Genomic DNA, 21,897 nt, shown 5'->3' with positions numbered 1-21,897 from the left:
TCGAGGGTGTTCAAGTACGGCATGCTCGCTATGGTGCGCGGGATTTGGCCTGAGAAGCCGTTGCTCGAGAGGTTCATGGACGACATAATGTATGCAGTATGCAGAGATCCTAAAGCTCGATTGAAACTAAATACGTCCCATGTTTTACAAGTTACCACGCCAGAGATGGTTTTGGAAATTTCAAGTGTTGAAATGTGCAGTGCAAACGAAACTTCTCATTTGCGAAACTGCCGAGTACACAAATTAACTGAAAACCAAAGTGCTGGTAAATGTTAAAGAAAGAACCAGCGTTGCAGATGCTCATTTAGCCTCCAGAGATGATTGATGTCAGAATATGCGGAAGAAGTACGGACGGAGCCTCTGGGAGAAAATGAAGCAGTGGGGAAAGTAGAAAGCCACCACGAAGCCTACCACCAACCCGACAGCCGCGCCAATACTGGACTCGTCGCTGATCCATTTGCTTCTACGGTCACATGCAGCCAACGGTGCACCACAAAGCCCTTGGTTACCAGCAAAGTTTGAAGGCGGAAACATCTGCAAATGCAACGGAATAGGACCAGATAATTGGTTGTTTGCAACATTGAACAAATTTAACCTAGAAAACTCGTATCGATCTGGAATTTGGCCTCTGAGTTGGTTGTGCTGAAGGTTGAGAGTGTTCAGGTATGTGATGTTTGAGATGCCGATTGGGAGTTCACCCGAAAATTTATTATATGAGAGGTCCAAAAACGTCAGACTGGACAGCTGCCATGCAATATTGGAAGGGATGGGTCCTGAAAAATTGTTACTCGACAAGTCCAGGCCGGTCATGCTTGTACAATTCTCGAGACCTTGAGGAAATTGGCCTTGAAGACCCAGGTTGCTTAGACGCAGCGAGAGAACCCTGTTCTCATCAGGGTGCCAGCACTCCACACCCGTGAATCGGCATATGAAACCAAAGCTGTTGTTTTCAAAAATCCATGAGGATTTTAGTATGCCGTTGGGATCAATCACTGATTCTCGTACAGTCTTCAAGCATTGGATATCAAGATCAGAACCAGAGCACGACGCTGAGCCGCTCAACAGCAGCGACAAAAGGACGAACCTCATATCGTCAGCCATCCCAGACATGGAGTAGAAATACAGAGTTTCTCAGCCAAAAGTTGCAGCTTCTAAATTCCCGCCTTGGCTGCTCAAAACTTGTGTAACAATACTCGAATACACCACTTGCAAAGAACAAGCACTCTTCCTACGCAGGCATCAACGACAACGAAACAATTATTTACTGGGTTGCTTTTCTAAACTCTGAAGTAGCGCGTGTATGGACAAGATGAGGTGTATCAGAAAACTCACCTGGTGATCCACGCAAAGCTGATAGAAATATAGAACCCCTCACTGGAGATATGAGCCTCCTCTTCTATTAGTGCATGCGAAGGGCAGGACATGATGCCCACAGGATACAGCTATAAAAGGAGAGGACTCTCCACTGGAGAATATGTTTTTATCCAGTCAGTTGCTCAGTTCTGCTGACCTGGAGACTTATACCAGGGTGCTGCCAGTTGGACTGACTATACACCACAGAAGGACGGAGTCTCCAGTTTGACTGTTTGACCCTTGAGGCTGATCAGATGCTATAATTTATGCTCTATTGCCATCACACCATGGATTTAAGAGGACACTGACTAAGTTATTCGGTACTTATAGCAGGCCGCCCCCCGGCAGACCGGGAGGCAAAACTTAGTCAATGGATGGTTCTTTTCATATAAAACTTCTACAAATCTTAAAGCAAATATATGGTTAATTCATTATCCTCTCCAACGATGGCGCTCACGGTGGCAGTGAGTCGCGGGGGATGAAGAACAGGTTTCCAGTTTCCACGGCTCCTTTCCTCGCGAACGGCGGCGGCGAGTCGACATCCAAGTACCCCTAGTTCGTGCTCCCCATTCCATTGTGCCTCAAAATCATTTTTGGAATGGGAAGTGTTGAAATCCGCATTTACAGCATAACAAACACCTCATTTGCAGGTTTCCATGAACACAAATTCAGAGAATGTTTCCTTTTTGTCTGCTGATAGGGGAAAAAAGAATTAATTGCAGTCTAATAACTCACTTGGTCTCGACTCTCCACAACGTTTCAGAACAAATAGACATCAACATGTGCGGTAGACATATGGATGGAGCCGTTGGGAGAAGATGAAAATATGCGGGAAGTAGAACGCCACCACAAATCCCACCACGAACCCAGCAGCCGAGCCAATAATGAACTCGTCGTTGATCCTGTGTGATCCCAGACTCGCTTTGTTTGTATTGCCACAATCATCCAACGGTGGACCGCAAAGCCCTTGATTACCAGCAAAGTTGGATGCTTGGAACTTGGATAAGGATGAAGGAATAAGCCCGGATAACTGGTTATCTGCGACATTGAGAGATGTTAACCGAAGAATCCCATCGAGTTGTCTTGGAATTTGACCACTGAGTTGGTTGTGCTGAATGTTTAGGACGTTCAGGTCCATATTGCAGATGCCTATTGGAATTTCACCTGAAAATCTGTTGTACGAGAGATCCAGAAATGTCAAGTATGTCACCTCCTGCCGTGTGATGTTCAAAGGGATGGGCCCTGAAAAATTGTTATTTGACAGGTCTAGACTAGCCAAGCCTGTACAGTACTCGAGACCTTGAGGAAATTGGCCTTCAAAACCCAAGTTGCTGAGATTCAAACCCTGCTGTCGCTGGGGTTCCATTCCCAGCACTCCACACCTATAAACTGGCATATGAAATCTTTGGCGGTGTTGTCAAAATTCCATGAGGACTCCAGTGTCCCGTTAGGATCAGTCACTGATTGTTTTACAGTCTTCAGGCATCTGATATCTAGCTGGGAACCAAAGCACGACGATGAGCTGGTCGTGCTCAAGAGGAGCAGCCAAAGGAGGAACTTGGTATTACCAGCCATCCCAGACATGGTGTAGGAACAGAAAGCTTCTCTCAACCTAAAAACAAAAATGCTCAACTGACTCCACCTGAGAAGAAGAAACTGACTCCACCTGAGAAGAAGAAGCTTGTTCCTGCAGAAGCACAAAAAATGCAGATGCCTCAGAGAAGCCTCCACATTGGTAAAAACAAAAGAAAGGATGAAACAACAATATTGTTATTTTGGTCTCCTCACCGGTTCAAAGAACTCACCGGTTCCCAAATGATCCAGGCAAACCAGAAGAAACTAGCTAGGGGCTGGGGAAAACGATAATGGCGCCGAGCGAGGACATAACGTCAATGATGTGGCCGCTGGGCTTTCAGGAGCGTGGCGGAGGTATCCAGGATCCGGCCGATGGCCGCCGGATCTGAATGGAGCCCGGCCGGAGATCAACAAGTTGATTTGGGACGTTGGCGACGAGCAGTTGGCCGGATCTGAAATGATCGCGGTAGCGGCGGTCGCCGGAGTGTGCAAGCGGAAAGCGAGGGAGGTGAGACGCCGCCGCGCCGGCGGGGGAACTGGTAGGCGGACGCGCACCTATGCCTATTGCCATTGGCGGCAGCCCTGTTTGACTGACACTACGCGGTTGTGCCGCACTTGTCCAGTGGTGCAACTGGTTCTCTTTTTCTTTCAGAATTTGCTACACATCTGTGAGATGCCTAGGCCAAATGCCCAAATTTATTGATCAAGATGCAGTAAGAATTTTCGCTGATTACATGTTGCCTAGTGACTATTTACTATAGATGATAATCTCCGGCGTATCAGTATCAGGCGCACATATATACGGAAGATGGGCCGGAGACTCCCACAGAAGACGAACCAGTGCGGGAAGTAGAACGCCACCACGAACCCCACGACGAAGCCGACTGCGGCGCCGACGCTGGACGCGCTGTTGATCTTGCGCAGCCTGAGATGTATCCGCACATGGAAACGCCTCTTTTGCACTTGCGGTCCAGCGGCGCCCCGCAGAGACCGCCGTTGCCGGCGAAGTATTCCGGCGCGAACCTCTGGAGAGAGCCAGGGATGGGACCTGACAACGAGTTATCTGCAACGCTGAACGAACTTAGACGTGCAAAAGTACCGATCTGCTCCGGAATCTGTCCCGTGAACCGGTTGTGCTGAAGGTTGTGGGTGTTCAGGTACGAGTCCAACATAAAATTCCCGATGTCCCCCGGGATTTCGCCTGAGAAGCCGTTGTTTGAGAGGTCCAGGGACGTGAGGAGCGGCAGCTGCTGGTTGATGCCCGCCGGGAGGGGCCCTGAGAGATTGTTGCCGGAGAGATCCAGTCCTGTCATGCTACTGCAGAACTGAAGGCCGCGAGGGAAAGAACCTTGAAGCCGGCCCCATGCTGCCGAGCCGCAAGGTCAGGACGCGGTTCTCGTCGGGGGACCAGCACTCGACACCGTTGAATTTGCATACGTATCCTTCCAAGTGGTTGCTGGAGAAATTCCATGGGGAGAGTGCGCCATTAGGATCACCCAGCGATTCTTTCAGGTCCTTCAAGCACTGGACGTCGCTGCTGGAACCAGAACAAGAGGATAATCTGCCTAGGAGCAGCAGCAAGATGATGAACTTCATGGAGTGGAAGTGGAACATAGATGCGCTCGAGCTGTTTCGAGCAGCAGTAAACAGGAGACAAATATACCACTCTAGCAATGCAAAGATTTTTCCTCGACAAGCATCAGCCTCTCCACGCCACAACCAGAGGGACTAGAGAGCGACTCTGCATGACGGGTCCACGGCCTAATTGGTAGACAGCAATCTTACCACAGGAACATGTGGAGGTGGTCACTGCCGCTACCGGAATGCCCAGGTTTGCCGTGTGCCAAGATTTTTGCCTATGTATTCTATCGTGCACTCGACAAATAGGCTAACATAAAAACACTCGGCAAACAATACGACACACGGTAAACAGATCAAAAAATACTCGGCAAACACTTACACTCGGCAAAAACGTGCATGGACACCCGCCAAATTTTGGCACTCGGCAAAAGAGGGAAAAAACACTCAACAAATGGAGGCTCTCGGCAAAGAACGTGCCACCTATACATCCGTTAGTTATGTTTGTCGAGTGTCCGTCAGTGGAAACACTCGGCAAAGACTTACACTCGGCAAAAATGTCCATAGACACTCGGCAAATTTTGGCACTCGGCAAAAGAGCAAAAAAACACTCAGCAAAGGGAGGCACTCGGCAAAGAATGTGCCACGTGTCCATCCTTTACTATATTTGCCGAGTATAAATCTGTGGCACTCAGCAAATAATTTTATTTTTTTTCTCTTCTGACCTTGAAACTTTTTCTACTCTCAACATACAACATGTGGTATTCCATGTTAAATATTTGGTATATTTCTGGATCTGTTTGCTATATTTAATTAATTTATTGTATTTCTAGGAATTTTTTGGTATAAGTCAAATTTGAACTGTAAGTGATTCAAATAATAGAATAAAATAAGTAGAAAAATGATATTCATGTTATTGAGTCAGTGTTAGACCTTACCTAGGAAATTAAAAGAAATTTCGAACATCTTGTTCAGAAAACACGAACACGAACGTGTGGCCGATTGGTTTTTAAATTCTAAAAAAGCAAACGAAGTCTGTAAATTATGAGATTTGTCATGATGTGATGATATCATACATGGAGGTTGTGGCAAAAAATTTAGAAGATTTTGCACAATTTATCACGTATGATGTTTACAAATCGAAGCATCTCATAAAAAAAATCTTAGCGTTGAGAAGGAATCGGTAAGATTTGGAGTCAAAGTGACGGTCGAATTGGGATTTGACTTCAAAACTTTTTGTATAGGCAATAGTGAACATAGATTGTTTTATGTGAAATTTTGATAATTTTTTAGATCTGTTTGATAATTTTAATTTATTAAGTGTAATTATAGAATTTTAATTGATATAAATTGAATTTTAAGTTGTAACGGCATAAAATAATGGAATAATATTTGTAGAAAAATTGATAAAATGTTGACTGTGCTTCCCAGTGGTAATGGATCATGACCCTCATGTCCCCTTCACAGTCTAACTCAGCCTTATCTATTTTTAATTCAAAATTATATAATATTATAGTCTGGTCTTTATTGAGCCCAATCCTTAAATTTGCTAAGAGGTCTTTTACCACCCCTGCTCCCAGTAGATAGCATGCGTATGGACGAGGGAATGAAAGGGAATGATCCAGCTTGTCTGCTCGTGTGTATTTCTAGATTGGTTCGGCGATAATTGATTCACGACTGACGGAGTTGCAGAGCTCGCTTTCCGTGACGAAAGAAAATCTTGCTGAAGGAGGCGCTTTACTAACCTGAACGCTCTACCTGATTCTAAACATTTTTAGTAACTTTTGGGATGTCAAAACTGGAACGTAGATTTTACAATTCCATCACATCTGGAGACTTGCCAGATGATCATTTGCTAAATTGCCGTACAAATGAAACACCTCGTTTGCTAAATTGCCAGCAAGCAAATTAATTGAAACTAGGGATGGGAAAAGTCAAAGAAAGACCCAGCTCTACAGGTCGTACAAAAGTTTAAGAAAAAGAATGAGAAGGAATGAGTTTAATCTAATAAAATATAGTATATCCATTTGAGGATTTTTATAATGATGGGAAAAAATGAAAGCCGTCCATCCAGAAAAATCGTGCGGTGGAAAGATAGAAAGTACGTAGAGTTAACTAGAGAAAAATACCAAGAAATATCAAATAGGTGGGATCAAGTATCAAAAATAGTGAGACCGGCACTAATTTAATCAAATTTTGTATTACATTCCTCGTGTCAACCATCATAAATAAACTATTTAAAGAAAAAAGTAATCCGTTGGTACTTAACATCATCGTGACAAAAAAGAATGTAATTATGACCGAATCATTATTTTACAACACGGTGTAACAATTAAATGCTGTGACTAATGGCTTGTTTCGTTCATCAACCCCAAACTTCCTGAGATGATTATGTCCCTCTTAAAAATAACGAACGAAACTCCCGTTAAAAGTGGCATAATATAACTTCGAGAAAGATGAGCGCTATCATATCAGCCGCACACAGGGACGATGTAGGGACGAAGACCCCCACAAAATACGAACCAGTGTGGGAAGTAGAACGCCACGACGAACCCCACGATGAACCCGGCCGCGGCGCCGATGCTGGACGCGTTGTTGATCCTGCGCAGCCTGATGTGTATCCGCACATGGAAACGCCTCTTGCACTTGCGGTCCAGCGGCGCCCCGCAGAGACCGCCGTTGCCGGCGACGTATTCCGGCGCGAACCTCTGGAGAGAGCCCGGGATGGGACCTGACAACGAGTTATCTGCAACGTTCAGCGTAGTTAATTGTGCAAGCTTGCCGATCTTCTCCGGGATCCGTCCGGTGAACCGGTTGTGCTGAAGGCTCAGGCTGCTCAGGTACGTCAGGTTTCCGATGCCGGGCGGGATTTCACCTGAGAAGCTTCTCGTTAGAGAACAATATACATGAGCTGAGTATCATTTACATTGCGAAGAAATGGTTAGACAGAGAGAGTAGCTTGCATATCGATCACCTGAGAAGCCGTTGTACGAGAGGTTGAGATCTTGGATGTACCTCAACTGCAAAGAGATGTCTCCTGGGAGGGGCCCTGAAAGGTTGTTGTTTGACAGGTCCAGGGATGTCATGCAACTGCAGTTTTGAATGCCTCGAGGGAATGAACCTTGAAGCCCCATGTTGCGGAGGCACAAGGACAGGACTCTGCTGTCAGACGGGTTCCAGCAGGAAACGCCGGCGAATTGGCATATGTTCCCTTCTGTGCCGTTTTCAGAGAACTTCCATGAGGAGAGTGCACCGGTAGGATCACTCACCGATTCTTTCAGCTCCTGTAAGCACCGGATGTCACTGGCGATACCAGAACACGAGGATAAGCTGCTTAGGAGCAGCAGCCAGACGACCATGAAGTCCATCATGTAATCGCGCGTAGGCATATGGCAGGCGCAGGTTAGAACGGCCGACAGCTCGAGCACCAGCAGCAGCTGCTCGTGAAGACTATCGCAGAACCCGAAAATTTAAGTCTTTCTTGTCACCGGTTGATTAACAGGAGCAATCGGAGTGCCACGTTGGACTTTTCGCTGGCGAGACGATGACGATCACCTCGCCAACGCCAAGACGGAACACGGCAGCTAGTCAGGGGACTAGTCAGCGGAACATGTGGAGATAGTTGCTGGGGCAGTGACTAGTCACTGGCTTGATCAGGCTGTTTGGCCCACGATAACCGGCGAAATGTTTGATGTTGTTTACAGTTATATCATGCCGAATTGCCGAGATGACATACCAAGTACGCTTATCGGCATTTCTTGGTTTGTTCAGTAGAGTCCTGAATTGTTTTACTACTGTGTAACTGTGATGAACTTGTTGAGCTCGCTTTCCTCCAAGGCAAGTGTTAATTTCTGGAGTCACTCTACGAGCCTCGCACCAGTGCCATGCTCAAGTTTCAACATTCTCTTCTTTACGCTCTGTAGGAAGATCGAGGAGGGGGTAGGATTTATGAATTGTCGCAGCCTGATATACATCAGAGATCATTTTTAGACATTCCAAGGGTTAAAATCTACATTAGAAACGAAACACCCCATTTACTAAATTGCGGTGTAAACAAATTGCTTAAGTGAGACCCAATTTCTTTTTATTTTTATGAAACAGGAGGGGTTGCCCCTACTGGTTATATATATATTATAAATAAGCAAAGGAGACAAAAGGTTTGTACAAAGCTAAGAAACAAAGAAGGAAACAAAAATGATCATTGCAGTTGCATGAAAGCTTCTATCCATTGATCAATAAGTGAGACCCAATTGCTGCCAAAAATTAAAGAAAGAACTACTATTATAGTTGAAGTACTCATTTGATCTCCGGAGGTTGATGTCAGATAAAAGTTTCAGAGTAGGCAGATCATATGCGGAAGACGTAGGGATGGAGGCTCTGGGAGAAGACGAACAGGTGCGGAAAGTAGAAGGCCATAACAAATCCCACCACGAACCCAGCAGCCGCACCAATACTGGACTCGTCGTTGATCCTGTGCAATCTCAGTTTCCGTTTGCTTCTACCGCCACAGTCATGCAACGGTGGACCACAAAGCCCTTGATTACCAACAAAGTTAGATGACGGGAACCTCTGTAATGCAGGCGGAATAGCCCCAGACAACTGGTTGTCCGCAACATTGAACTCCTGTAATCGAGGAAGCAGAGCGAACTGCGATGGAATTCGACCGCTGAGTTGGTTGTGCTGAAGGTTGAGAGTGTTCAGGTATGTGATGTTTGAGATGCCGATTGGGAGTTCACCCGAAAATTTATTATATGAGAGGTCCAAAAACGTCAGACTGGACAGCTGCCATGCAATATTGGAAGGGATGGGTCCTGAAAAATTGTTACTCGACAAGTCCAGGCCGGTCATGCTTGTACAATTCTCGAGACCTTGAGGAAATTGGCCTTGAAGACCCAGGTTGCTTAGACGCAGCGAGAGAACCCTGTTCTCATCAGGGTGCCAGCACTCCACACCCGTGAATCGGCATATGAAACCGGCGATGTTGTTTTCAAAAATCCATGAGGATTTTAGCATGCCGTTGGGATCAATCACTGATTCTTGTACAGTCTTCAAGCATTGGACATCAGGATCAGAACCAAAACACGATGATGAGCCGCTCAACAGCAGCAACCAAAGGGCAAACTTGATATCATCAGCTATCTTAGACATGGCATGAAAACAAACAGTTTTCTCAGCCAATTGCAGCTTCCCAACTCCTGTGTCACTTGCTGAAAACTAGTGAGAATAGGCACATAAGACAAGATAACAGAGAGGCACCTCGCTGCCTCAAAGTAAAATTGTAATAATTACTTGATTCGTCTTCCAAAAGTAATACTAACGAGGACTGACTAGATGCTCAACTGATATATAATTCTTCATACTAGTGTATGGACAAGATAGGTGTAGCAAAAAACTCACCAGATGATCCACCGTCCAGGCAAAGCAAAAGCCACCACCCGCAATAGATAAATGACCACAGGCATGGAGCTCTTGAAGAGGGAGGATAATTGCTTTGCTATGCATATACTAGTCCTGCTGACTCGAGACTTACAAACAGTTGCGCTGAGTCAACGGTCTCCAGAATGAAACATTCTCCGAAGACTGACACTACCATAGTACCATGTAAAAGTAGATGGTAAAAATTGCTACACTGACCCCACCATCACATCACAGATTTATCAGGACAATGACAAAGCTACTAATGACCGGCAGCTAAGACTTCGTAAAGAGTAAAGATGACATATCTCGATGCTAGTAAGCACTCGAATTCATTCAGAATAAAAGGTGAAGTCTGAACAAGAGTTCTCTTTTTTATGCAATCAAACGAAGGTTCTGATTTTACAAAGTAATTTTTAATGTTCACTAGAATGAACACGGTCTTTCAATCCTGTGACACGCACAGAACCTGCATCCCAACATTTTTACCACTAAATGGACCAACAAAGGCAGCAGGACCACTCTCCAGCCCGACATTCATGTCTTCCACATGCACGATCTTGCCATCTCTGTAATGTTTGGTGATGTCATCGAAGAACTGTGGGAACAGGTGGAGGTGATGAATCCCTTCATCTCTATCCTCTTGCTTATCAGGCAGAACAGGTTGTGGATCCCCGCGCTGGGAAACCATCCCACATACTGCAACGCGGCCGTGCACCCGCATGTTGAGTAGCACAGCATCAAACATCAGCCCACCTACGTTCTCAAAGTAGATGTCTATGCCTTCAGGAAAGTGCTTACGCAGGAGAACATTTGCACATCAAGATCACTGTATTGTTGTATAAACAAAATTCTTATACAAGTTTAATTTATCACATGAGGGAACACACTTGCATATGAGATTGCATCAGCAGTTCCACTATTTAGGTTTAAGCAAAAAAGATAAAGTGCCCCATGTGAATAAATAATAAGGTATCTTCACAAATAGTTTGCCCAAGGAAGGTAAAAGTTTTTGTGTTGCTCCATGATTTACTACTTACTAGGTCCATCAAAAGCTAAAAAGAGGCTCGCAATCAAATTAAAAAATCAGATATTTTAGATCATAGCTTGGTTGATCAATTTGTTCGAGCAAGCTAAAATTAAGCTGATAGCCTGATAATGATACCATTTTCCTGAGGAGAAATTCTGACCTTTTTAAGGCAGCAGTCAAGTCAGGCTCTCCTTTGTGGTTGAAAGCTGCATCAAATCCAAACTTTTCCTTCAGGAGCTCAACCTGAAAGATTTGCAGATCCTGGATGATGCAACTACGCATGCAATGCAAGCAACTACCGGTTGGAGCGAATTTCATTTTAAATGAAAAAGGTACTAGTATGAGTACAGCCCTTCTGATTTGTTCCAGCACTTCCTACAACATAGCAGCCATGAAGCTTTGCAAGTTGACCAACGATCTGGCCAACTGCTCCAGATGTCACCAGAAATAAAGACAAATTCCCCTTTCTTTGGTGAACAGATCTCATAGAATCCAACATAAGCTGTAAAACCAGGCATGCCTGCTGTACATTACAGTAAGAGACATAAGCTTGTTGGAGTGAAGAATAGCATGGAAAGAGAATTTCAGAAACATCATTTGCCATGACCACAGCACAGTGTAGACTATATTTCTTTGTGGCGATGCTAGTGGTAATTCGTCAGTCAAGAATATACACTTCCACATTTCTTTCAATCACACAACCTCTATTCATTGGGCCTATTTATATCTTGTCACAGCATTCTGTCTACAAGGTGTGAGGGGAACTGGTTTATTTATCTTTCCTTCTAACCCTACATCTAATTCTCCTTTTCCTATCCCTTCTACATCTAATTCTCCTTTTCATGTCCCTTGTACACAATGAATTTGTTCAATCTAGGTTAGTCTTTCCAACAAAAAAAAAATCATCCAACTGCTGCTGCTCGACATCACATCTTTTTTCGTACTTCACATTTATGTTGTCTTTTGTGTGCTTTAAAATACAGCTGAAAAATTGGAAAAAAAACATATGAAACAAACTAAGCCTGCATGCTCAGTTTGGTGGATATCACTCCCATTCACTTGAATCACAGATCCCCCTCATACCAAGCTTGCATAACAAAGGTGGACGATGGACTTAAGTTTGCACGAAAACTATAGAACAAAGCTAGAATATCCCCCTCGGTACAAGCCTGCATGCTCAGTTCAATTGCGTCTTTGGTAGAGCTTCACCGAAAGCCGGTGGAAAAGTACTTTGAGAAATCCTGCCACAATAATTGATGCAATTGAAACGATTGAATAGGAGCATCATAGTAATCCGCAAATGCAACACACACAATCCATAGCCGAGAATTAGGCATACCTGAACGGGTCGAGGCACCTGCGGCCTTCCGCCTCGCTCTCTCCTCATCAGCGAGGAGCACCGCCTTCATTACCCTAGCCTCTTCCCCGTACTTCCGGCACGCGTCCGCCAGCTGCACCATCGGAGCGCGGAGAGCGTGCAGCTGTGCGGTGGCCTCCCGCTCGAGCTCAGTTGCCGCGGTGCCAAGCTCGACAAAGGCGGCGCTCGCATTGTCCGCCACCATCAATGCAGCCGTGGCCCGGTCCAGGTCGTGGTGGGGAAAACCGAGATCGTCGGCGAATTGTTGTATCTCGCAGGCCATCTTCACCAGGTTATCGCGTTGCGCCGACTCTTTGCACATGAAATCGATAGCGATCTGCGCGGCGTAGTTGGTCTCGCCCGCTCCCTGCAAACATCCCCCGAAATTGAAGCCTAAACCCGCCATCTCACATTGCACAAACCTTAAATCGGGTTGCTGCCTGCGTACCTGATCCTTGACGAGAAGAGCGGCCTCCAAGTTCTCCACGCTCTTCTCGTGGCGGCGCGGAAGCCACCCCCGGAGCAGCAGCCACCACCACGGACCCGCAGCCGGCCGCTCCTCCCGCTGCTCCTCCTGAAGCTCGCGGCACGTGAGCGCCAAGAACGACGCGCCTCCTCGAAGCGACTCCATGTCGGCTCCAAGCGCGTCCTCCAGCTCGGTGGCCGCGTCGAGGAGGGCGAGGACAGCCTCCAACCTTCCCGAGCTGCCTGCCTGGGACAACGCGTCCGCAGCCGCCTTCAGGTTGCCACGGGGCACGCCGCCGACGCCGACATCAACGGCGGCGAGCTCAAGGGCGAGCCTCGCGAGCTCCGCGGCATTGTCCCGGAGAATCGCCTCCCCAAGAAAGCGGATGACGCGGGCAGCGGCTTCGATGAATTCGTCGGTCATGTCCGATTGAGTGGGGCGGGGTGAAAGAGTTTGGGAGAACTTGAGTGGCGCCACGGTTACTGTTTATATATTAAGGAGATTACAGGAGTTTGACTTGACTGCAACCTAGGAGTCTAAACCGATTATAAATCTCGGTTATCTCTAATACAAGTCAAATCCTACGAGTTTATGATCTCTTTATCTCTAACACCCTCCCTCAATCTAAACCTCACACAGCTCATGCAACAGAAATACAATCCCAATGGAGCAAACAGATCTACGCGAATCATAGAGCATGCAGCACGAGCATACATGTAATAAATCACTAAACTGAGAGGCAGTAAACAGTCAGATCTCGCACCGAAGTTGAAGCCTAGGGAGCTCATGAGCGCTTTGTTGCAGATGACAATGGAAACGGAGGACACCACCAAGAGGCTCAGCGCCCCCACCGTCCCCAGCTGGAACTTCTCCCCGCCGACGCCCATCTCCGCCGCTCTCCAAACACACCACCACCGACAAGCAAACCAGCGAACGGCCCCCGTCAACTGAGCTGAGAAGGAGCGGGTCCGCAAGGGGAAGACGTTGGTCGTCGTTCACGGCGACGAACGCGCGCTGGCCTGCCGAATTCGGAACCGGAAGCCAGAGCCGCCGTCGTGCTCGCCATTTTCCACAGCCGCGCCATGCGCACCGAGACAGAGCTCGCGGCTCCTTTCAATTCGGGAGCTGCAATTCATCTCAGTTCAATTCCTCTCGCCCAAACCTTCACCACAATCCCAGGAGCCTCCCAGCGCACCCAAATTGACCCAAGCCACTGGCGAGGTTGACGTCGACGATGAACTCCGTCTCCGAGATGCCACAGCCGCACCCACGGTGATTACCCGTTGGTTTATCTGTAACCGTTGGGCAGTGCCCGCCGGTGCCGCAGGCCCTCGCCCTGCCGCCCCGCTACTCGCCCCGCCGGCGCTGCTGCCCCTCGCCTCGCCGCCGCCACCGCCGCTTGCCCCGCCGGCGATGCCACCGCCGCTGCGCGCGCGGGAAGGGGCCGCGCAGCAAGGTCGCTGCTCGGGTGCGCGGCAGGGCGAGGGGCGGAGAAGGCCCGGGAAAAAAATGCGCGCGGGAGGGGGGTGGACCCGCCGCCGCCAAAATTTACGGGGTGAGGGGTGTTTTTCCAGGTCGCAAGGAGGTTGTAGGTGGATTGTTGTTGGAGTTTTTTTTTTCTTTTTTTTTTCTAAAGAAGGTATTAGGTTAAGATTAGCAGCTTTTTGAAATTGCTCACGCAAATAGGAGACATAACCGCTCTATTCGACGAGGAGTTGTGGGACTAAATTCCAGCTATGAGAATTTTTAGAGCCGGTCATTTAGTTCCAGAAAATCTTATAGCTAGTTAGAGCTACTTGCATAATGGAAATACTTGGTTGTGCAATTTTGTTATTAATTTGGGTTTAAGCGCATATGTAAAAAACACTTAATTTTATCTTACAAACTTCAAATCATATATGGATATCGATGTGCAAAACAAGCCCGTGAATGATAATGTTATTAATGGGATGGAGATTCTTTTTCTCAGCAAATAAATGCCTACCGTGTGATGGTTGGTGTTACTTTTGCTCAATTTGTATCTGGGTATGGAGCTTGAGATTTTTCTTTAAAAAAATAATGGACCTTGAAAATTTAGCTCGAGGTCACTGCAGACAAGCAGCACCATGGGCAAGGTGACGTTCTTCAGTCTGCAGGTTCAAAAAGTTCAGAAACTCGAGGTTCCAAATGAAGTCGTTCTCTGTTCAGCGATTTGACGCGGACTCCAAGTCACAAACACAGCCATGCACGGAACGATGATCATCATCGCTCCTACGGTTTTCAGCTTTTCACTTTGTTCGCTGCTTAAGTATCTTTATTGCCCGTTTTCATACTGTAAGCATGTTCATTCTTCGTTTAGCTAAAGTGTGTTTGAGCCTGATACTAATACTAATTATCATTAGAGTAGCATAATCTAGACCTTCTAACATCTGCTTCTGCCGAATGAAATCGAACCCCAACTATCTATACATAAATCTATCCTGTTCTTCATCATATTTTTGTCAGACTTCTTCCATGGAGTGGCTTCTTCGGTGGAGTGGCTTTTTTAGTGAAGTTGAAGCCGTTTTGCAAAACGTTTGGTAAAACAGCTTCTCAATGGCAATATATATAATTTTATGATCACTTAATGCTTGGAGAGAGAGGAGAAGCCGACGAAGCCACTTTTTTCGGCTTCTCCTCTCTAGTGTAAGCCGTTTTGCGGCTTCTCCCCGGCTTTGGTGGTGAAGCCGTTTTGAAATTGGCCCTTTGGTAGGGCTTCACCAAAAGCCGGTGAAGAAGCACTTTGAGAAGCTCTACCAAATGGGTCCTTAAGATGATGTCGTGGAGTGGGTTAGCAAAAGAGTTGATTCAGAAGAAAATCAGGGGGAGATGAACTGTAAACAGGTTTGTTTAAAAGAATAGCTGAAGTCGTGGTGGGAGGTCACGTGAAGATGTGAAGTTTTCGTAGTATATACAAGGAGAAACTGCAAGGCACACGACAAAGAATTAGGAGTTAGGAGATGGCGCAACTGGTGCTAATGCAGCAACGGAGCACCATGTGGCTGAAAAATATGGCTGATTGAACCAAGAATCATGTCCTGATAAAAGGCTCTGGTGGAATGCATGCAGATTTCTTCAATTTCGCTGATCATGCTAAGTTATTTTCAAAGTGATCGAGTATGAGTCATATATGATGAAGCAGATGGTATGCCTCGCTACTATCTTTGATTAGTAAAGTTCTCTCCGTTCGCTGTTTTAAAGCTAGACTGCCTACCTCAAAGCAAATGACTGCGATAAATTTGGATCTCATATGGGTACTTCGACACCTGTGGTGAGTTTTCTCACATAGGGTCAAGTGTGAGAAAGTTTCAGGTGGCATTTCTGTACTAGAACTGGTGCGGTGGTGCCCTGACTGCGATGAATTTACACCTGATGATCAATGTACAAGTATGAACTGGTAGAGATCCTTGATAGGTACAACCCAGCAGAAGGCATTTCTGTAATCCATATTGTGAAAGTTCCTAGATTTGTGTCAGTGTTTAAGCTCTTTCATGACGAAACAAAGAGCTGGAGGATTCCGAAGGAGGGTTTGCAGACTTCAAATGTCATGTACAATGTGTTCTCGATGCTTTTGCATCAAGAGCTGTAGAAATCCATGACAACCTTCTGCACACAACTGCACCTCAGTCTGTGAAATTTTCCACTATATTTCTTAACTGTTAATTATTATATTAGCCAGTTTCCATGCATTGATACTTGTCAATTGTCACAGTTGATTAAAATGCATTTTATTTTTGTCCCTAGTTTTACAGTTGAGTCCTTAATTAATTGGTTAAGAGTTCAAGAAATATAAAGTTTGATACCCATTGGCATACCTGTTGTACTTTACTTACAGTAGTAATAGATGGACTGCTCATGTCATAACCATGCTCAAACTCCATGTGACCCTCAAGGTTCTTTAACTGCATGGGAAAAAAAAACAAAATTAGAATACTCTGAGCTTTTTGCACACAACTTAAAGGAGTGCTGAAAGACACGTACAGCCCAAGCATCCTTTTCACCACATAGTATGCGTTCCGTTTCCTCCTCAGTATTGAAGAAAAGCAAATACAAGCTTCTAGAATCTTTTCCACAACTCATGATCCATGATATTTTCTATGAAGACACTAGATGTTGTTGCCATGAAGAAATTAGAATAATGTAGAACATAGATATTTGTCTAGTGAAAACTCTAGAAGGGGACACATGTCATCATCCTATAAACTCTCTTGGCCTATAAATAGAGGTCCCATTTCCTTGCCATGCCATTCAACCATGAGCATGGTAGATGAGTGGAGTATGGTAGAAATAAAGGGTGAGTGCCAGGCTAGCCACTAAAGAGAGGGTGTTGTACACTCTTGTGTAATATTGTTATGTTGTAATAAAGTTCTGTTTCTTACAAGTATTAGTCTCCCGGTTGGGTCATATAGTTTCTAAGTACTTAGTGCATAAGTTGTGATCCATCGAAGGTTGGCTCTGTCACCTGGGATCACAAGGGTCTGGACTTCATCGTAGGTTGGCTCTGCCACCTGGAAGTCAGCTTCATCTGTTGGTAGGATCTGCCACACAGAAGTGAGGAGGTCAAGGACGGCCTGCGGTCATAGATGAATAATATGGCAAAGATGTTGATACCTACAATGGATGTGGAGAAACAGCTGAGACCTAGAACTGCTCGATGAGCAAAATATGACAGATATATAGCAATAGAGGTAAAAACGTACCAAACATTCCAACTCGAGATGATATCCTCGCAAGCAAGCGCTCAACCCAAGATCTTGCAGTCGAAGTCAACAGAACACCAATGGCCACAATAGTAAAACACGAGGAGAGTACCAGATTAATTTTCCATCTATCTTCATCGCTGAGAGCCCTTGGCACATTACCAGTGCTGGCTGCCAAGTAGGGCACCAGACTAAACCAACCACTCAGAGCATATCCCTGCATGCTTGCCTCCCACTGGTTTCCTTGCAGGAATAAGAATAATGAGAAAGAGCAATTGGTACCCAAAATGCCGTTGGATAATCATACAGCAATTCCACTAGTTCAATGCAATCGGGTATGCGAAACGACAGTAAATGATTATACAACAATTCAACTAGTATGCAAAGTGCCAGTAAACAGTCAGACCATGAGGCTCAAAAGACATGAGGCTGTGAACTAGTAAAGGATAAGACCATTTCATTTCAGAACATATCAGATAACATTGTGAGAGTATGTTGCATTTGATATAATACATCCTTTTGCAAAAACAAAAAGCAGCATGAGTAGTGAACTACTGGTCAGACAATTCCATCAACAGCGAACAGCACACGCTGTTACACAATCCGGGGCTAAGAATAATGTTGACAGACAGGTCACAGGTTGATCAAAAGAACTAATCCAAGAGAAGCCAATGTACAGTTGAGCACAATTTTGGCAAAGAATCAAAGCTACACTTCTGGAATGCCACGCTCATCTCAGTACCACCGCATTCACAATCACATATCACCATCGATGCAAGCCTACATAACAAAGGTCAAAGGCTGACAATTTTATATAGAAAGTTGGGAACAAATAAAATAAGATAACTATGGCCTACACTTACCCATAAGAAAATGATAAAGTGTAGACCGGCTGAAACAATGACCAATATCCAAAGCGCTGCTACTGAGTCTGGAAAGAGCAACCAGTGGCAGTAAAAGATCACGAGAAGTGTGGCAGCTGCAAGGAGGAGCATTCAAATTTATTCAGCAGAACTAATAAACTACCAATCTACAAGTGACGCCATTTGGCAACTCGTATAACAAGAGATATCTTCATACCTAGCATGCCAATGCGGCTGGCGAGCCGGGTATAAAAATGCAGAACCCGAGATCGTACGATTATGCGGGGCACACCAAGACCGGCCAAACACCAAATCCAGGTGATCTTGATGTATTTTGGCGGGAGCGAGGCACGGTTGGTACTAAGAAATGCCTTAGTATGTACTAAGAAATGTCCAAAGAGCATTATGGTTTCTCTCCACCCTATATGCATGTGGTGGGTACCTTGTTTGACATTGAGGAGCAGGTGGTGTACTTGTATGTTGCAGGTGCTTCAGCACATACTCTGTGGAGTTGAATGCTCACTTTTGGCTCGAGTCAGTTTAACCATGTTTCTTTGGACTATTTACGTATATACCAATCGCCTTGTTATGGGCGGGGTTCGGTCCGAGACTAGTGGTGGATAGTGCTCAACCTATATGCGGATTGGAGTATTAGTGTACGGAGTTCAAGGCGTTGTCCTACTCTGACCAGACTGCACCCCCGCGTGGGTAGGTTTCACAGTTTCGAGGTCTCCAATTGGTGACGGCGTGCCATGTAGTGGAAGACACTACCAAACTCGAGGAAATAGGAGAGTGTTAGCCACCTACTCGGGCTTCAGCCGTTAGGTAGGGTTTGGACGGCTGATTTCCGTTCAGGCTCCATCCGTGCGGGTACAGATGTAGAACCTCTGCAGAGTGTATAACCTATAGCTATAGTCCGTGTCCACTAGTATGGACAGTTTTTTGATCTGTTACTCTAACTAGATTTTTACAACTCTTCTACCTCCCTATTTTGAGATGGGCCGGCGTTTGCCGTTGAGATGTGATGAGAGGAAGCTCTCACATCGCCTAGTGTTTGTGTGCTGGATTCTTGGGTAAAAGATATGATGGTTTGTAACGACTTCCTTGTTGTGAGGTGTTGATCTCGAAGATAGTATTGCTTTGATGCATCCTTGATTGTTGCTTGTGCTACTGCATAACCTATACATCCATATATAGGATTATCCATGCATATAGTATTATTCCCCTGTTTCCTTGGCTTGTTACTATTGGGAGTTGTTCATGGCCTACCCGCTTCTCGGGTAGATGGTAGCTTTTCAGGATCGGAGCTCAACTACGACTTCGACAATGATGGATGAGAAGACTAGGAATGATCCCTCGCTCAAGTCACCTCTGAAAATGGTGTTCGTCATAGCTCATGTTTACACTGCATCTATGTTTTATCTTTCGTGATTCAGTTCTGATGGACTTGTACAGGCATGAGCTGAAGAGTTGTACTCGATATTTATGATATTATTATTTTGTTGCTACTTTATATTTCTATGTTGGTATGAATTTGATTCACACGTGATATCTTTTCTAGGACTATTGTGGAGGTGTGTAGGCTTGATTTCTTAGAATTGGGAATTCAGGTCGTTTAAAAGGTTTGCTCCTTGTGAATGTTTCGAAGGTTCAACTCGACGATCTATCCAAGCGCAAGCTACTGAGCTTGCTCTGTTCTCATGGAAGCCGCTGCCGCAGTGCCGCCTGAGGGTTACGGGAAAAGCTGTCGCCAGCAGGCTCTAGTGCCGTACATTTGGCCCATTGGCAGCTCACCACCGGAAGTTGCACGCGTGTGGCCTGTTAGGAGCCGGTTGAAGCCCAATTAAGATAAATGCCTTGATTTATTTTCTTACTCTTTCCTTCGTTCGGTCCATGTATATTTCGCGGCCTGTTAGCTGAAAGCGGATCGTGTGGAATCGAAGGAGCAGAGTTGTATGCAGACACGCGCTTGCCAAACACGGATGACACGGAGGCAATTTGCTTCTGCGATCGATGTGTTATAATAATTGGCCTTGCCTGTCTCGAGCCCCCCTTGGTTTTGCCTGGTCCTATCACCTGTGCCGCTGGGAATCTGCCCTCGCCGTAGTTAGGTTTCGAACCAGGGCCTCCGGTCCGGCCACCCCGCGCCGTGCGCGCTCCACGCGTGCGATGGCCTTCCTCCCTTACATGCCACCACGGCCGGCCAAGCACCTCGCGTACCGCAGGCTGGAAGAACGATCAATAATCCCGAGCCGGGGCGAGTCCACGTGTATTCAAGGGTAATACCCATTATTTCTGCATTTTTTATATAGTGTATCCTATATATATACATCAAAAAACAAAAAGAAATTCAATCCGAACAAAACAAAAGTCAACCTGGAGTTCTGGACCGCTCCTCCTTCCCTATACCCCGTGCTGGCCCAACAGCCCAATTGACCTAGTCGGCCAACTCCCTCCTGTCCGAGCACAGAGCTGCCTATGCAGCCCTCTCTTTCTCATTTCTCAATCAATTCAACGCACTTTCCAATGTAACCCTAACGGCACCAGGCCAGCAGTGACGGGGAGGCTGGACAGTGAGCTGACGACGGTCGGTGAGGGTGGAGGTGGAGGCGCGGCGCCGCGGCGGCGCCCTTGGCGCAGGCGCACTGCGCACGGCAGCTGGCGCGCGCAGCACCATAGTAGCCGGTAGGCGGCCAGCGTGGCAGCGGCGGCGGTCTACTGATCTGGGTGGCTGGTGCCGGAGCACGGGAGCAGCCAAGCAGGGAGCACTTTATCAAGCATTCAAGCCCAGGACTACAATAAGATACAGGTGAGCACTCTATTAAGCATCAATACTTGTGTGATTTTAATTTTAGGTTTGAAACATGAAGAGGAAGAATAGTGCCATTACTGATTTGAGAGCTTTCTTGGCAAGAGGTGTTGTTTTATCCTCTATTTATTTCACATGTTGCCACTTTGATATGTTGATCATTGGTAGCTAAATAATTTCCAGTTGCGATCAATTTTATTAATCAATAATGCTGCCACTTAATTCTGTATTAAAAAACTATAATTTTAGCTGCCAATTTTTTTTTTACCATATGGAATTTTGAATACCTATGGTCCGCCTCTGATCCCGAGACCGAGCCAGGCCACCAGGAAGTTCTGCAAACCCTTCATGGTGGTACTAAATCCGTTGCCCCTCTGATCTGTTAATAAATCCAGATGATCATCATGTAGCGAGTCTCTTGCCGTCTCTTCTTTTGAATCCATAGTAGGTTACAACTTAGAAACCATGCATCACCCATGGTTCATGTGCAGGTTTATACCTTAACTTGTTTGTGCTTTTGCAGTGCTTCATGGTTGCTTGGGGCATGGTATTGCTGGCCTGCCTTTTCGTGTACCGATACGCATCCCGGACTTTGAGGACAACTTCGCAATGATAGCGTATTTGATTTCAGCTCTCATGGTGATCGGATTCTGTTTCTCATTTGCATACTATGCAGAAGACCCAGCGACGGATGGAGAACAATGTCAGCAATGTTAAGGAGAGGAGCATACAT

At 46.0% G+C, this 21,897-nt stretch overlaps 1 protein-coding gene and 1 pseudogene across 1 annotated transcript; both read right to left on the bottom strand.

Moving 5' to 3' along the window:
• Positions 1–169: 169 nt before the first annotated feature.
• Positions 170–10,150, bottom strand: LOC117859206 (uncharacterized). The gene is given in 13 exon segments (XM_034742406.2): positions 170–372; positions 375–1,130; positions 1,333–1,350; positions 2,134–2,718; positions 2,721–3,113; positions 3,678–3,881; positions 3,884–4,286; positions 4,288–4,656; positions 6,348–6,424; positions 6,983–7,381; positions 7,481–7,975; positions 8,862–9,720; positions 9,904–10,150. Coding segments are annotated over 13 exon segments (4,731 nt in total). The 5' UTR covers positions 10,009–10,150; the 3' UTR covers positions 170–304.
• Positions 10,151–10,234: 84 nt separating this feature from the next.
• LOC117859209 (2-alkenal reductase (NADP(+)-dependent)-like) lies at positions 10,235–11,586 on the bottom strand (annotated as a pseudogene).
• Between the last annotated feature and the right edge of the window lie 10,311 nt (positions 11,587–21,897).

This window comes from Setaria viridis, chromosome 5 (assembly GCF_005286985.2).
Source record: "Setaria viridis chromosome 5, Setaria_viridis_v4.0, whole genome shotgun sequence".
Taxonomy (NCBI): domain Eukaryota; kingdom Viridiplantae; phylum Streptophyta; class Magnoliopsida; order Poales; family Poaceae; genus Setaria; species Setaria viridis.
This window is presented reverse-complemented; position numbering and strand designations above follow the sequence as displayed.